General features: G+C 42.2%; 2 protein-coding genes across 2 annotated transcripts; both read left to right on the forward strand.

Moving 5' to 3' along the window:
* Positions 1 to 2,456: 2,456 nt before the first annotated feature.
* Positions 2,457 to 16,821, forward strand: LOC136791029 (olfactory receptor 5F1-like). Its single transcript, XM_066998941.1, has 2 exons — positions 2,457 to 2,561; positions 13,344 to 16,821. The coding sequence occupies exons 1-2, from the start codon at positions 2,551 to 2,553 to the stop codon at positions 14,323 to 14,325; spliced, it is 993 nt and encodes a 330-aa protein (XP_066855042.1). The 5' UTR covers positions 2,457 to 2,550; the 3' UTR covers positions 14,326 to 16,821.
* LOC106029611 (olfactory receptor 5V1-like) lies at positions 2,484 to 4,102 on the forward strand. Its single transcript, XM_066998942.1, has one exon. It carries the CDS (start codon positions 2,484 to 2,486, stop codon positions 3,438 to 3,440), a length of 957 nt encoding a protein of 318 aa, XP_066855043.1. The 3' UTR covers positions 3,441 to 4,102.
* Positions 16,822 to 17,468: the final 647 nt, after the last annotated feature.

Genomic DNA, 17,468 nt, shown 5'->3' on the forward strand with positions numbered 1-17,468 from the left:
CAGGCCTGTGGTTTGTAATCTTTGGAGAGCTCCTTTTTATCTTGTGATGTACAAAATTAAGATTCCTATGTATGAGTCCCACGCTGCAAAGATTGTGAACAGGCTTTAAGAATGATTGACAAACAATATCATTCATGTTAACATTGTAGAAGTTATGGGCAGGTAATGCTGGAAAAGAAACAGGTAAGCCACTCCATACATCACATGGAAAGTGGTGCTTCAATAACTGAACGCACGGATGCTTTCTGGAACAAGAGGAAAATCGTTTTTTGCTCTCCAAGGTAATGCTGGTAACTTATGTTCATTCTTACACCAGGGTACACATCTGTTTCAACTAGTGCATGGATTTCACAAGTCTATCTTAAGTCATTTCTGTAGGGGCTATAGTTAAAAGGCTGCTCCCATACAGGAATCAGAGGTGGCCCATAAAATCCACATGGAGGGTGTTTGTGCTGGCACATGGTGCCGTGATAGCTGCCTTGCAGTGCTTCACAGCTGCTCCACTGCTGTCATTTAGGTTCTCCTCTCTACCCTTCAAAGAAACCCTGAATGTGTGTTACCACTGCCCTCTTTTCAGGTATACTTTTCTGCAGAGGAGCTGTTGCCAAATTTATTTTGACCTTTTTATGTGTAGGTGAGATTTCAGGCATCAGATCAAGACAAGTTAATTTGAAAACAGTTTGTGATCAAGTCTCTTTAAGGCAGTACTATAACTTAAAAAATCAGAACACTGGACCCTTGTGATATGTAAAACTTCAATAATCTGAAATGACACCTGGTAGGACCCAGGGAAAATGATGACATCTATTCCTCTTCCTGAGGAGACTCAAGTATCAAACCACAGCTCTAGGGGAAGGTTCTACAACATGAAGGTCATGGGAATCAGAGGATTCAGAGAGGAAATTGTTTTATCACATTTCTAGCTCCCCTTGACTCTTTGACAACAGGCTGAAAGAGCCTCATATGCACTAAAGGAAGCATCCAAGAAAACCTCAGAGACGCTTGTCCCCAGACACATCCTCAGCACATATTTATAAAGCCTCATTGAAAAAGAGACTTACTTTTGTAGTCGGGCTATCATTTTTGCCAGTGCTTGCAGATGATCTTTAAAGTTCTCTTCCAACTCAAACCATTCTGTGATTCTATGTATGAGTATGTCTGTGCTGCTAAATTCAGACTCATCACTTCCTTGATAGATTGGTGTTCCTAAATCTACAGTGAAATCATTTTTCTTCTGACATGCAAATATTTTAATCAGATGTAGAAGGAAGAAAAAGGACAGTGACGTTTCCTGGAGATACAGACCACTGTATATTACCAGCAATTAATTCCTTGTTGCAGTGAGTATTTGTGTGTTTCCACTGTGTTTCAGCTGAATAACCTCCGAACTCTAAGAACAAGTGATGCTCTGATTTAAAACACCATATGCCTTTTATTCATGCTGGCCTAGATATTTCTTATGGTGTTTTAAGCTCTGACCTTGGTCCCTTTCAAGATGGAAGCAAGCTTCTGTGAGAATGAGACAACAGCCACGCCTATCTCAAATGGGATATCAGTCTCCTATTTTAGTTGTTTCTCTGTATCCCTTATGAATGAGACTGTGTTATGATATTCACACCATCTCATCATTGTGCTTTGGTTTGCAAGTAAGGGGGTACTTGTGTTGTGCCTTGCTTTATCTCTCTCTAGAACTACTGTGTAAATTATTTCCACGAATTATGTTTAATGTAGCAATGTGCTATCTCCTTAAACTTTGCTGAATTGGGAGAAAGAAAAAAAAACATCCAGTCGGATCCTGAAAGTATTAATATTGATGTGAAAGCCTAATGGGTAAAGTTTATAGAGAAGAGGAAGATCTTTAATTAGATACTGGGTTATATCCCTTTTTTATCCCACTGGATAAAGCTGAAAAAAATAAATGTATTCTGGGTATATCCTTTCTGCTGATAACCAGGGTTTTAATTCCTCTGTGACAGCATTACTCACTTAAAAATTAGGTCTTTAGTTTCTGTTAGTAACCCAGACTTCTTTGGAGATGGTAGTATCATAAAATTTATATTGAAATGGTTTTTAGAGATCTGGATTCCTACCCCTCCCCTGTTCAGAGTACAGCTGCTTTCAAAGCCCAGTTGGGCTGCTTGGAGCCATGTTCAACCAAGCTAGTCACCACAGAGGGGAGGTATCTTTGTGTTCAACTTTTCAGCTCCCCAGTCTGAGAAGATGACTTGCACTCAAAGATTTAAATTTTTTTGATTAATCACTGTTAAGCTTAATACTATTTTTTGCCTTTTGTCTTACGTATATGCGAGCAAAATTCAGATGTTGAGTGTGGTGATGCAAACTTACAAATGTATTTGAACTGCAAAAGAGATTAAAAAAAAGCACACTGTTTAGAAGGAAGTGAAATTTTGACTGTTACACCTTTTTTTTTCTTTTTATTTGTTCTTTTTTTTTCCAGGTACACCTCTGCAATCATTTCCACAATGAAAGATAAAATGCACAAGGTCAACACATCAACAGTATCTGAATTTATTCTCATAGGCCTTTCTGATGCTCCAGAGGTGCGTTTTTTTCTCTTTGTGCTGTTTTTGATCATCTATTTGGTCACCATGGCAAGCAACATCACAGTCTTTGTTGCCATTAGCACAGATACTCGTCTGCACAACCCTATGTACTTCTTCCTTGGCAACTTATCCCTACTGGATATCTTATGCCCCACTATTACTGTGCCAAAGATGCTGGAGGTCTTGTTGTCTGAGAACAATGTGATTTCATTCAGTGGCTGCATACTCCAGCTGTTCTTCCTCGTTGATGTTGTAGGCACAGAGATTTTTCTCTTGGCTGTGATGGCATATGACCGTTATGTTGCCATATGTCAACCGCTGCAGTACGTTAATATTGTGAGTATGAAACTATGTGCTCGCCTCGCCATTGGCACCTGGGTAGTAGGATTTTTTAATTCTCTATTGCACACATCTTTGATTTTTACACTCTTTTTTTGTGCTTCTAATGAAGTTGAGAAATATTACTGTGATATTGCACCTGTGCTGGCCCTCTCCTGCTTACCTACATACAGCAGGGAACTGGTGATTCTTACAGTAGCTGGGGTCCTTGGAAGCAGTGCCTTTGTGGTCACTCTGGTCTCATATGTCTACATCCTTCTGGCTATCCTGTGCATGAACTCTGCTGAGAGCAGGCACAAAGCTTTCTCCACTTGCAGCTCTCACTTGACAGTGGTATGCCTTTTCTATGGGACTACTATTTGCACGTATGTACGGCCTTCTTCTGCCTACTCACCTGATCAGGATAGGATAGTTTCCATGCTCTATGGGATCCTCACTCCGCTGCTAAACCCCATAATCTACAGTCTGAGGAACAAAGAAGTCAAATGTGCCCTTGGAAGAGTAATCAGCCAGGTGAGAACTACTTTAACAAAATGAGAACATCTTTCCCAGTCTCTGGCCTCCTCTGGAAGCCCAAGCAATTGGATGGGGACTGCTGGTAATGACATCTCCTCTTACTTTAATCATCTAAAAGATAGATGTTGGAATAGAACCTCCTTCTCTAGGCTTCATTTACAATTAAAAGGGAGAGGTATGCATCTCCAGACAGCCAACTGGATGGCTCAAGTCTGGGTCATTATTACAGGAGGAGGTGACCTTGGCTTGTAATCTTTTCCTCCATTGAGCATGGAAGAAGCTTAGGTGAGAACCTTGGTCCTAAACACGGCTGTTGCCAGCCAGGTACTGTAGGCACACTTAATGGTGCCCACGCTTCTGTTAAAGTAGCTTATAGAACTGTTTCCTCTTACTGACCATTTAATTCCTGTGGAAAAGAATGTAACTGTATCCTCCGTGGGAGACTGACTGGAGGGAAAGCTCCTTTGCCACCATTTAAGCTCATCAGTCTGGGTGTTTTCAACTGGCATGCCAGTAATTCAGCTTCAATGCCAACAAGCATATCTGGCCATAGCTTGTGCCACATATCTCGGTCTGCCAGCATGTGAATCAGCTCCTACAAACTGGAGGCATCAGCTATGTTGATGTCTATACAGTAAAAGAAATCCTAGAAAACTATAGCAAGTGGGACGATGGGGAGGCTTTTCAGTCACGGTCTTTCTGTGATCACTGTCTGGGCCTGCCCTGGCTTTTCACAGTGTTGGTGGACTGAAGGAAGGCTTATCGAGTGTGCTTTAGGTCAGCGAGTCCATAACTAGGAACAGCACTTCCAGGTGAAAGCAAAGGTATGGCTGACAAAAAGGTGGAAATGGACGCAAGAGAAGGGAAGTGCTGTGCCATCTCCTTTGTGCATTGTGGCTGTAAATCTGTGTATACCTTAACTATGTGCCTCTGTGATGGGGTGATAAACTTACAGCTTGATGTGGACCTAAGGCTGTGTTAAAACACTGTGCTAAATAGCTGATATTGCACATGGTTCCTTACTGAAAAAACAAATGTCAAGGATGTCTTTTAATGGCCTTTCCTGTGGTTGCTGCCTTGGCATGAAGGCTAAACTAATGACTTTTCTGCAGGAACTCAGATCTTAGTGATAACAAATGCACATTCTTATACTATGGAAGTAATCTGAGCTTCATTCTTATCTGTAGAACATGTTTGCAATGGGTTCATAGGGCAACTAATAACCAAAAGAGCTTTTACCGGGGGTAATGTATTCTGATTTTGTTGTTGTTGTTGTTTTGAAAATATTTCACCAACTTAAGAAATGACATGAAAGTCTATCCAAGGTCATTTAAGTTTCAAAGCCAAGCTTTTAGAAGCTGCTAAAGCCACCCGTGTAGCCATACCACTACAGAGTTTCCAACAGAGTTCAGTGTGCTGACCTACAGTAATCATGGGATTAAGTCACCTAAGCACAAGTTTTATTGATGACCCAAGGCATCTTTCCTGGTCCCTAGTTTATGCTCAAAAATAATAATAAATACACCCAAAATACTCAGTCCTGTTTCATTTCCACCAGCTGGCTGAAGAGATCAGAAATCCTGTGAAACAGGGGGGTAATTGCCTATTATGTGTAGAGTGACAGGTATTTCCATGGTTTTACCTGTGATTCTTGATCTATGACAATAGAAATGATTTTCCAAAAACAGCCACACTGATTCCTGAGCCATATGACAAATTGCAAGGCATTTATCAATGCCGACAGAGGGACTGTCTGCTCTTCAAAAAATGAGCACAGAAAACTTGTTATAGGCTGGCGCACCATTCCCCTTCAATGGTCACTTAACAACTGGTCTGCAGGGTCACAAAAATTACTGTGGAGATGATGTGGGGATGGGGAGGAGCAGCTATGCTGTTTCCTTGCAAATCCAAAGATTCTGGTTGCTAGACCTGGAATTCCGAGATCAGACTTGCTCAGGAAGCATTTCTGTCTCACACCTCATGAGCTTTTTGTCCACTTTATATCCTATATGTTGGATAGGAGAGTAGCGATCAGCCTCATATGTGCTATGGTTCAGCATTAGTGGCCTGTATGTGCCTGGGTGGGCTGGGACAGACCCATTGAAGAGAAATGCCTGCAGAGCAGTGGATGTGAGAGTACTGAGTCAGGCTGTAAAAGGAGAATTCCACAGCTTTGTAGCTGAGGGCAGCCCCAGCCTGCACGGCATGGCCCCAAGCAGCAGTGGTCAGAGGGGTGCTTATGTCTGTGTTCTCCATGCCACAGCTGCACTGTCCAAAAGCCCATCTCCTGTGTGGAGTTCTCAGACCATCTGCTGCATGCCCTGGAACAGACGCTGCATGGCCCATTGAGTTTTGCCCCTGCTTCCACCTCTCGGCAATGGACATGCCAGCACCAAGGCGTATGCGGGGAAATGCTGAGATCTGCATGGCAGCTGCATGGGTGTGATGGTGAAACAGATGTTCCTGAGGCCAACAGTCTGGGCTGAGCTGTCTGAGGATTCAGAGTCACTGCTAGGGCAGAGCAAAGACAATGAGGAAGCACAGCAAGTCAAGGGGAGAGAAGTGGATTCAGATGGGGAAGAAAAACCAAAAAAAATGCCCATAAAACAAAGACCACACCCATGCATTAATGACCATGTTTTCTTCTACTCTGGCTAAGGCCCTTCCCTTCCGGAGTGTATTCTGCAAGGGAGGAAAAGGTCATCCTTGCCAGTAAAGCCTAAAAGAAGAGATCATAAGAGTTGTGGTGGTGTACTTGGTGTACTCTACTTGCTCCCACACTCCTCTTCTGTAAGAATATTTGGTATGCTTTTACTGAGAATGCCTCTCAAAGTGTCTCAGTTGAAAAACCTACAGCAAAATGAAAATTCAGATCTTCTGATAGAAGATCTTAAACTGAATCAATTTCTGAAGGAGCCTCCTTTAATTGGGATTAAAGATCAACTGCATACTTTAGGAGAATGAAGCACTGCTGAAGGACTTATTTGGGAAAGATTAAAAGCTGCCTTCAGTTCATTTTGTGGGGCTTAACCACATCATTCAGGGCATAGTGTTTCTTTGTTATAGAAACTGACGTAGAAAGTCATCCATGGGGATGAGCATACTGCAGTGGTTGTGCACGTTGCACATTTGTTGCACATTTGTTGCACGTTGGTTGTCACGCCTCTCACCCATCCTGGAATGGTTCAGTAGCAGCAGATGTTGGAGCCAGGCCCCCCTTCTGGTGTCAGTTCACTTTGGATCTGAGGAAAGACCTGCTGTGACCTCCATACCTGTTCTGAATTCATCCTTCATTCCCCTGTATTGGGGAAACTGGTGGAAAAAAACCAAACCTGGTGTTGTTATAGCTTCTCAGACACAGGGTTCTTTCTTACTGAAGGGTCATAGAAGATTCAATGGAATAGGTTATATTTGTTCCTATGTTATCACAGAGCAGCATCTTCAGTGTCATCTTTTCTGGTGACTGGCTTCAATGCTGGTACCCTTTATCCTTAAGCTAAGTACTGTGACTAACTCCTTTTCAACACAAACATCTCTCCACCTAGCTCAGGAAGGCCACACATCAGAAGTTCAACACTCTCTAAAATGCACTCATATATTCATTCTTCTACTGCTTAATGACTCATTTTCACTTGTTCTTTATAAGTTAGTGATACTTCAGTTTTCACCTAAGGATTAACTCAGATTTTCCCAATGAGATTTAAATGAAAAGGTTCTGTCCCACCCATTGTGGAGAAAATAAAGTATTTTGCTCCTTCCGATTTTTTAGGCATTTTTCAACTATCAGTTAACGCAGCAACTTTTCAGGCATAGTATTTTTCCTAGATTGCCTCCTGAATATGGTTAGCTCATTTTTAAAATGATGCTGAATCAAAGAGTTTGTTCTCATGTCAAACAGAATATAGGCAAAACGAAAACTAGGAAACCCAAGTCACACAAACTGAAAAAAGTCAGACTGTTTTAAGCAATACCTGTATTGATATACTAGGGGAGGGGGATGGCGGGAATTCCTCCACACCTGGAATATAGCAAAGTTGTTTTTTTTTTTTTTACATAAAAATCAGTCTTCTGTATTCATGCTTACCACAGAACTTCTGCTTGCAACCCTGCGACCTTACCAGACACATTTTAGTGTTGTTTGCATTGCTGTTTCTGCTCTTATCAGTAGACCGTCCTGTAAAAGAAATGAGAAAGACTGGGGAGGAGAGATTGTATGACAGATGGACAGCAACTCTTAATGCAGATTTGACTGCAAGGTGTGCAGTCTCTATTGGCTCCAAATGAGAAATTTCTCACCTCTAAAACCTGAAGGGAAGAGCCAGAGAGAGCTTACTTGCAGAAGAGGGAGCTCTCGTACTCCTTATCAGAAAGGAGGTATTTTTTAGCAGTTAACGTGCACATTCACATACTTGTGCTCTGTTTGGGGGTAGGATTCCAGGTCGGTCACAGTCTCTGAACCTGAGACAAGGCAGAGAAGGGCCATTAGAATTTACTTTCATTTCCTACAGATGTAGCCTGTCCTCTCTTCTCCTGCATTTAGACAAATGGACTTTATTCCTCTCAGAGTTGAAAAGAACTTTTTTTATTTTTTTTTTTCCCAAGTGATCCTTTGTATGTGTGTGTTTGTTTGTTTGAGTTGTTGTTCTGTTACTTGGACTTCCGTTACTCTGTTATCATGGACCAAAAAAACTAATTTTCTGCACCGGGGAGGGAACCACTGTAAATGAGGAAATGCGTGTTTCTGTTCAGGAGGGAAGAAATCTCTTTTTCTAAACTGGTCGGAAACCGCGTAGTAGTTCCAGTCCCATCAACCTTTTGTAGTCTTCTGAGAGTCCAGCACATGCAAGGCTGAATTAATCCCTGGAGAAATGATACTTGGGTCTTGCTTTATGTCCTTTTCTGCTATGTCCTTTGCTATTCTATGAGGAAACACAGTACAAATTACTACACATATTTGAAGCAATCACTCAGATTTTTTGACAAGGAAGTCAAATGCAAATACCATCCAGTTTTTGGGAGCCCGTGTCTCAATACTCAAGGCAAACTATTTAGTATAATTTGTTCGTCTCTGCGGGAAATGACTTGGGATGATTCTAATAAAGTCTCAGTAGATGCAGTTTAAAAAGTTGGTGCCTGACAAGCTGCAATGACGTAACTTGGCAAGAGAGTTTAAGTGTGTTTAAATTGGCTCCACTGCGCATCGTTAGACTCTCAAGCTTTCTCTCCTGGAAATTAGCAGCTCTCTGAGCATACAGCCAGGTTTGATAATGGCTCTAATCTAGGGGAAAGTGAGAGACTGTCTCAAAGGAAAAATGTCCTGTGAAAACTAGAAGGATTTCTACAGTGCTTTGGTTGCATCCCAAGACAAGGGACGGGATTCTTGCCTAACCCATTGAATTGAAAGATTACAGGTCAAGCAGAGCTAGCTGCATGCCCCTGTTAGGGGCTGGCTTTAAAACTGCTTGGACCGGGCTGTTTTCAATACTTCTCAACTTTTCTAAACTCAGAAACAGTTCTTGAGGAAGATGAGGCCAATTCAGAGCTGTCACTGTCCTCTCCAGCTGCCTAGGACTCCTGTTCTGCAGACCTTTTCTGGGGGGGCTCGTTCTTCCCAGATCCTGGCAAATATGAGTCAATGTCTTGAAGAGACTCCCAAATTCTGAATTTAATTTTAGAAGAGACAACATTGTCAGAGTGTGCCATTGCACATCTGCAATGTGAATTGCAGTGTGGGATTATTCCCTTGTCAAGCGTGAAGATAGGAGGATTCCCTCCAAGGACCTTTTCCCTCTATCAGAAACATGAATGGCCAGTAGAGAAAAAAGACCATTTTCATCTTCACAGTTAAAGGCAGCAGCTGAGTCTGTCATCAGTCTTGGGTCACTGTAAGCATTACTAGCTGGAGACCTGACAAATCTTATTAATCCCACAGTTAGACAAAGTGATTTGATTTTGACTTATTTTAGGGACGGTCCTGCCATGAAAAAGATTCGTAATAAAGAGTTTCCACTGTACTACGTATAACCAGCATCTTAGGTATACGGTACAGTAATGTCTGGGGGAGTTACACCATCCAAGTATCTCCAGACTGCTTTGAGGCATTAGAAGGTGAGGAAAACTACCTGAGAAAATTGATTTTTCCCTTGAGGCAGAATAACACCTTTTCTACAAGCACTGTCATGTATGGGCATTTGATCATAAGGCCTATTTTTCCCTGAGCAATATTTCAGAGTTGCTGCAATTACTGCCCATGTACCGAATATTTCAGCGTCCACTTTATGCAGAGGCTAGTAAGGCTAGTCTTACAAAACATTTATGTAAAATTCACTAGGCCTTGGTAAGCATATGGCAAACAAAGCTGACTAAAATAATGTTATGACACAGGCATGGCTAAGGAATCTCTTGGTAATTGCTGATGGCTTTCTTGAGAGCTTTAAGATGCATTAGCATGCGGTACATGATAGTGCCTGTGACCTACACATGCCACTATAATCTTGGGGGTCAGTAGTATCATATTTGCTAGCCTAGTTATTTGTAGTCTTGGACTAAAAACATCACAAATGACCTCACTAAATGGAAAGCCTGATCAGAGTAGGTTAACAGCATAGCTCACATACTGTCCTGTGCTTCTACTAGTAATAACCTAATTCAGCTAAGAGTATCCCTGCAGTAGCATGAGCAGCACATCTGAGGACCAGGTGTGGAATTGAGCCAGCAGCCCAAAGTGCTCTTGATGGTGCTGGTTGACTGCCACTTAGATGGGCCAATGCATCCATGGTAAAAAAAAGTGTTTCAGATATGATGTGAAACTCTCCTTAAAGGGGTCTATACTTATACACATTACTTATACCACTGCTTTTTAGAAGTCTGCCTTTTGGTGAGATAGCAGGCTACCACGAGTACATCATGCTGGTGGCTTGCAAAGAATAGTTGAGCAGAATATCAGACAATGTTGTACTAAGGACTGATTATCAACACTGGACTTTAAACATGAGGTCTGAGATTTTAAATACCAGGAAGTAGTAAATAGCCCACACTTAGGTAGGAGGCCCCTTTTTTGTGGCCAGTACTGACACGTCCATCACTTGACTGGTGGTACAACAATGTTCTTTGGAGCCCTGTAGCGCGTCCAGATTTTGCATTGCAATATCGCCCTCCAGTGGCTCTTCGACAGAAAGATGGGAACCTGCAAAGAGCTTTCAGTTAGTGGAAGTGGCATTACGCCAGTTTAGGAGGATGAAAGAGCGCAGTTCTAGTTTTGCTCATAGGTGTGGATGCAGTTGATCTTCGGTGTATGTATTGCCAACCTCTGGGTTTATTACAAAATGATTAGCTCCATTCTTTGTTGCAAAACTTCACCGGAAGTATGATGTCTGATGATCCTAGGGCTCCCTGCAGTACACAGAGGCAGACTGGGACAACAGAAACTTCTTCCAGCCAAAGGTCTATACAACCATTGCAGGACAGGCCTGTGGTTTGTAATCTTTGGAGAGCTCCTTTTTATCTTGTGATGTACAAAATTAAGATTCCTATGTATGAGTCCCACGCTGCAAAGATTGTGAACAGGCTTTAAGAATGATTGACAAACAATATCATTCATGTTAACATTGTAGAAGTTATGGGCAGGTAATGCTGGAAAAGAAACAGGTAAGCCACTCCATACATCACATGGAAAGTGGTGCTTCAATAACTGAACGCACGGATGCTTTCTGGAACAAGAGGAAAATCGTTTTTTGCTCTCCAAGGTAATGCTGGTAACTTATGTTCATTCTTACACCAGGGTACACATCTGTTTCAACTAGTGCATGGATTTCACAAGTCTATCTTAAGTCATTTCTGTAGGGGCTATAGTTAAAAGGCTGCTCCCATACAGGAATCAGAGATGGCCCATAAAATCCACATGGAGGGTGTTTGTGCTGGCACATGGTGCCGTGATAGCTGCCTTGCAGTGCTTCACAGCTGCTCCACTGCTGTCATTTAGGTTCTCCTCTCTACCCTTCAAAGAAACCCTGAATGTGTGTTACCACTGCCCTCTTTTCAGGTATACTTTTCTGCAGAGGAGCTGTTGCCAAATTTATTTTGACCTTTTTATGTGTAGGTGAGATTTCAGGCATCAGATCAAGACAAGTTAATTTGAAAACAGTTTGTGATCAAGTCTCTTTAAGGCAGTACTATAACTTAAAAAATCAGAACACTGGACCCTTGTGATATGTAAAACTTCAATAATCTGAAATGACACCTGGTAGGACCCAGGGAAAATGATGACATCTATTCCTCTTCCTGAGGAGACTCAAGTATCAAACCACAGCTCTAGGGGAAGGTTCTACAACATGAAGGTCATGGGAATCAGAGGATTCAGAGAGGAAATTGTTTTATCACATTTCTAGCTCCCCCTGACTCTTTGACAACAGGCTGAAAGAGCCTCATATGCACTAAAGGAAGCATCCAAGAAAACCTCAGAGACGCTTGTCCCCAGACACATCCTCAGCACATATTTATAAAGCCTCATTGAAAAAGAGACTTACTTTTGTAGTCGGGCTATCATTTTTGCCAGTGCTTGCAGATGATCTTTAAAGTTCTCTTCCAACTCAAACCATTCTGTGATTCTATGTATGAGTATGTCTGTGCTGCTAAATTCAGACTCATCACTTCCTTGATAGATTGGTGTTCCTAAATCTACAGTGAAATCATTTTTCTTCTGACATGCAAATATTTTAATCAGATGTAGAAGGAAGAAAAAGGACAGTGACGTTTCCTGGAGATACAGACCACTGTATATTACCAGCAATTAATTCCTTGTTGCAGTGAGTATTTGTGTGTTTCCACTGTGTTTCAGCTGAATAACCTCCGAACTCTAAGAACAAGTGATGCTCTGATTTAAAACACCATATGCCTTTTATTCATGCTGGCCTAGATATTTCTTATGGTGTTTTAAGCTCTGACCTTGGTCCCTTTCAAGATGGAAGCAAGCTTCTGTGAGAATGAGACAACAGCCACGCCTATCTCAAATGGGATATCAGTCTCCTATTTTAGTTGTTTCTCTGTATCCCTTATGAATGAGACTGTGTTATGATATTCACACCATCTCATCATTGTGCTTTGGTTTGCAAGTAAGGGGGTACTTGTGTTGTGCCTTGCTTTATCTCTCTCTAGAACTACTGTGTAAATTATTTCCACGAATTATGTTTAATGTAGCAATGTGCTATCTCCTTAAACTTTGCTGAATTGGGAGAAAGAAAAAAAAACATCCAGTCGGATCCTGAAAGTATTAATATTGATGTGAAAGCCTAATGGGTAAAGTTTATAGAGAAGAGGAAGATCTTTAATTAGATACTGGGTTATATCCCTTTTTTATCCCACTGGATAAAGCTGAAAAAAATAAATGTATTCTGGGTATATCCTTTCTGCTGATAACCAGGGTTTTAATTCCTCTGTGACAGCATTACTCACTTAAAAATTAGGTCTTTAGTTTCTGTTAGTAACCCAGACTTCTTTGGAGATGGTAGTATCATAAAATTTATATTGAAATGGTTTTTAGAGATCTGGATTCCTACCCCTCCCCTGTTCAGAGTACAGCTGCTTTCAAAGCCCAGTTGGGCTGCTTGGAGCCATGTTCAACCAAGCTAGTCACCACAGAGGGGAGGTATCTTTGTGTTCAACTTTTCAGCTCCCCAGTCTGAGAAGATGACTTGCACTCAAAGATTTAAATTTTTTTGATTAATCACTGTTAAGCTTAATACTATTTTTTGCCTTTTGTCTTACGTATATGCGAGCAAAATTCAGATGTTGAGTGTGGTGATGCAAACTTACAAATGTATTTGAACTGCAAAAGAGATTAAAAAAAAGCACACTGTTTAGAAGGAAGTGAAATTTTGACTGTTACACCTTTTTTTTTTCTTTTTATTTGTTCTTTTTTTTTTCCAGGTACACCTCTGCAATCATTTCCACAATGAAAGATAAAATGCACAAGGTCAACACATCAACAGTATCTGAATTTATTCTCATAGGCCTTTCTGATGCTCCAGAGGTGCGTTTTTTTCTCTTTGTGCTGTTTTTGATCATCTATTTGGTCACCATGGCAAGCAACATCACAGTCTTTGTTGCCATTAGCACAGATACTCGTCTGCACAACCCTATGTACTTCTTCCTTGGCAACTTATCCCTACTGGATATCTTATGCCCCACTATTACTGTGCCAAAGATGCTGGAGGTCTTGTTGTCTGAGAACAATGTGATTTCATTCAGTGGCTGCATACTCCAGCTGTTCTTCCTCGTTGATGTTGTAGGCACAGAGATTTTGCTCTTGACTGTGATGGCATATGACCGTTATGTTGCCATATGTCAACCGCTGCAGTACGTTAATATTGTGAGTATGAAACTATGTGCTCGCCTCGCCATTGGCACCTGGGTAGTAGGATTTTTTAATTCTCTATTGCACACATCTTTGATTTTTACACTCTTTTTTTGTGCTTCTAATGAAGTTGAGAAATATTACTGTGATATTGCACCTGTGCTGGCCCTCTCTTGCTTACCTACTTACAGCAGGGAACTGGTGATTCTTACAGTAGCTGGGGTCCTTGGAAGCAGTGCCTTTGTGGTCACTCTGGTCTCATATGTCTACATCCTTCTGGCTATCCTGTGCATGAACTCTGCTGAGAGCAGGCACAAAGCTTTCTCCACTTGCAGCTCTCACTTGACAGTGGTATGCCTTTTCTATGGGACTACTATTTGCACGTATGTACGGCCTTCTTCTGCCTACTCACCTGATCAGGATAGGATAGTTTCCATGCTCTATGGGATCCTCACTCCGCTGCTAAACCCCATAATCTACAGTCTGAGGAACAAAGAAGTCAAATGTGCCCTTGGAAGAGTAATCAGCCAGGTGAGAACTACTTTAACAAAATGAGAACATCTTTCCCAGTCTCTGGCCTCCTCTGGAAGCCCAAGCAATTGGATGGGGACTGCTGGTAATGACATCTCCTCTTACTTTAATCATCTAAAAGATAGATGTTGGAATAGAACCTCCTTCTCTAGGCTTCATTTACAATTAAAAGGGAGAGGTATGCATCTCCAGACAGCCAACTGGATGGCTCAAGTCTGGGTCATTATTACAGGAGGAGGTGACCTTGGCTTGTAATCTTTTCCTCCATTGAGCATGGAAGAAGCTTAGGTGAGAACCTTGGTCTTAAACACGGCTGTTGCCAGCCAGGTACTGTAGGCACACATAATGGTGCACACGCTTCTGTTAAAGTAGCTTATAGAACTGTTTCCTCTTACTGACCATTTAATTCCTGTGGAAAAGAATGTAACTGTGTCCTCTGTGGGAGACTGACTGGAGGGAAAGCTCCTTTGCCACCATTTAAGCTCATCAGTCTGGGTGTTTTCAACTGGCATGCCAGTAATTCAGCTTCAATGCCAACAAGCATATCTGGCCATAGCTTGTGCCACATATCTCAGTCTGCCAGCATGTGAATCAGCTCCTACAAACTGGAGGCATCAGCTATGTTGATGTCTATACAGTAAAAGAAATCCTAGAAAACTATAGCAAGTGGGACGATGGGGAGGCTTTTCAGTCACGGTCTTTCTGTGACCACTGTCTGACCACTTAAGAAATGACATGAAAGTCTATCCAAGGGCATTTAAGGTTCAAAGCCAAGCTTTTAGAAGCTGCTAAAGCCACCCGTGTAGCCATACCACTACAGAGTTTCCAACAGAGTTCAGTGTGCTGACCTACAGTAATCATGGGATTAAGTCACCTAAGCACAAGTTTTATTGATGACCCAAGGCATCTTTCCTGGTCCCTAGTTTATGCTCAAAAATAATAATAAATACACCCAAAATACTCAGTCCTGTTTCATTTCCACCAGCTGGCTGAAGAGATCAGAAATCCTGTGAAACAGGGGGGTAATTGCCTATTATGTGTAGAGTGACAGGTATTTCCATGGTTTTACCTGTGATTCTTGATCTATGACAATAGAAATGATTTTCCAAAAACAGCCACACTGATTCCTGAGCCATATGACAAATTGCAAGGCATTTATCAATGCCGACAGAGGGACTGTCTGCTCTTCAAAAAATGAGCACAGAAAACTTGTTATAGGCTGGCGCACCATTCCCCTTCAATGGTCACTTAACAACTGGTCTGCAGGGTCACAAAAATTACTGTGGAGATGATGTGGGGATGGGGAGGAGCAGCTATGCTGTTTCCTTGCAAATCCAAAGATTCTGGTTGCTAGACCTGGAATTCCGAGATCAGACTTGCTCAGGAAGCATTTCTGTCTCACACCTCATGAGCTTTTTGTCCACTTTATATCCTATATGTTGGATAGGAGAGTAGCGATCAGCCTCATATGTGCTATGGTTCAGCATTAGTGGCCTGTATGTGCCTGGGTGGGCTGGGACAGACCCATTGAAGAGAAATGCCTGCAGAGCAGTGGATGTGAGAGTACTGAGTCAGGCTGTAAAAGGAGAATTCCACAGCTTTGTAGCTGAGGGCAGCCCCAGCCTGCACGGCATGGCCCCAAGCAGCAGTGGTCAGAGGGGTGCTTATGTCTGTGTTCTCCATGCCACAGCTGCACTGTCCAAAAGCCCATCTCCTGTGTGGAGTTCTCAGACCATCTGCTGCATGCCCTGGAACAGACGCTGCATGGCCCATTGAGTTTTGCCCCTGCTTCCACCTCTCGGCAATGGACATGCCAGCACCAAGGCGTATGCGGGGAAATGCTGAGATCTGCATGGCAGCTGCATGGGTGTGATGGTGAAACAGATGTTCCTGAGGCCAACAGTCTGGGCTGAGCTGTCTGAGGATTCAGAGTCACTGCTAGGGCAGAGCAAAGACAATGAGGAAGCACAGCAAGTCAAGGGGAGAGAAGTGGATTCAGATGGGGAAGAAAAACCAAAAAAAATGCCCATAAAACAAAGACCACACCCATGCATTAATGACCATGTTTTCTTCTACTCTGGCTAAGGCCCTTCCCTTCCGGAGTGTATTCTGCAAGGGAGGAAAAGGTCATCCTTGCCAGTAAAGCCTAAAAGAAGAGATCATAAGAGTTGTGGTGGTGTACTTGGTGTACTCTACTTGCTCCCACACTCCTCTTCTGTAAGAATATTTGGTATGCTTTTACTGAGAATGCCTCTCAAAGTGTCTCAGTTGAAAAACCTACAGCAAAATGAAAATTCAGATCTTCTGATAGAAGATCTTAAACTGAATCAATTTCTGAAGGAGCCTCCTTTAATTGGGATTAAAGATCAACTGCATACTTTAGGAGAATGAAGCACTGCTGAAGGACTTATTTGGGAAAGATTAAAAGCTGCCTTCAGTTCATTTTGTGGGGCTTAACCACATCATTCAGGGCATAGTGTTTCTTTGTTATAGAAACTGACATAGAAAGTCATCCATGGGGATGAGCACACTGCAGTGGTTGTGCTGCTCTAGACCCTTTACGCTAGGCATGCCTGGTGTTTGTGGGGCCCGCAGCTGCATAATTTGTGGAGGCCAGGGGTGCTTTGTGTCGGCAATATGTTGCACGTTGGTTGTCACGCCTCTCACCCATCCTGGAATGGTTCAGTAGCAGCAGATGTTGGAGCCAGGCCCCCCTTCTGGTGTCAGTTCACTTTGGATCTGAGGAAAGACCTGCTGTGACCTCCATACCTGTTCTGAATTCATCCTTCATTCCCCTGTATTGGGGAAACTGGTGGAAAAAAACCAAACCTGGTGTTGTTATAGCTTCTCAGACACAGGGTTCTTTCTTACTGAAGGGTCATAGAAGATTCAATGGAATAGGTTATATTTGTTCCTATGTTATCACAGAGCAGCATCTTCAGTGTCATCTTTTCTGGTGACTGGCTTCAATGCTGGTACCCTTTATCCTTAAGCTAAGTACTGTGACTAACTCCTTTTCAACACAAACATCTCTCCACCTAGCTCAGGAAGGCCACACATCAGAAGTTCAACACTCTCTAAAATGCACTCATATATTCATTCTTCTACTGCTTAATGACTCATTTTCACTTGTTCTTTATAAGTTAGTGATACTTCAGTTTTCACCT

Source organism: Anser cygnoides, chromosome 5, assembly GCF_040182565.1.
Source record: "Anser cygnoides isolate HZ-2024a breed goose chromosome 5, Taihu_goose_T2T_genome, whole genome shotgun sequence".
NCBI lineage: Eukaryota > Metazoa > Chordata > Aves > Anseriformes > Anatidae > Anser > Anser cygnoides.

Coding starts and splice junctions, on each gene's coding strand:
- LOC106029611 (XM_066998942.1), top strand. CDS start 2,484: ATGAAAGATAAAATGCACAAGGTCAACACATCAACAGTATCTGAATTT.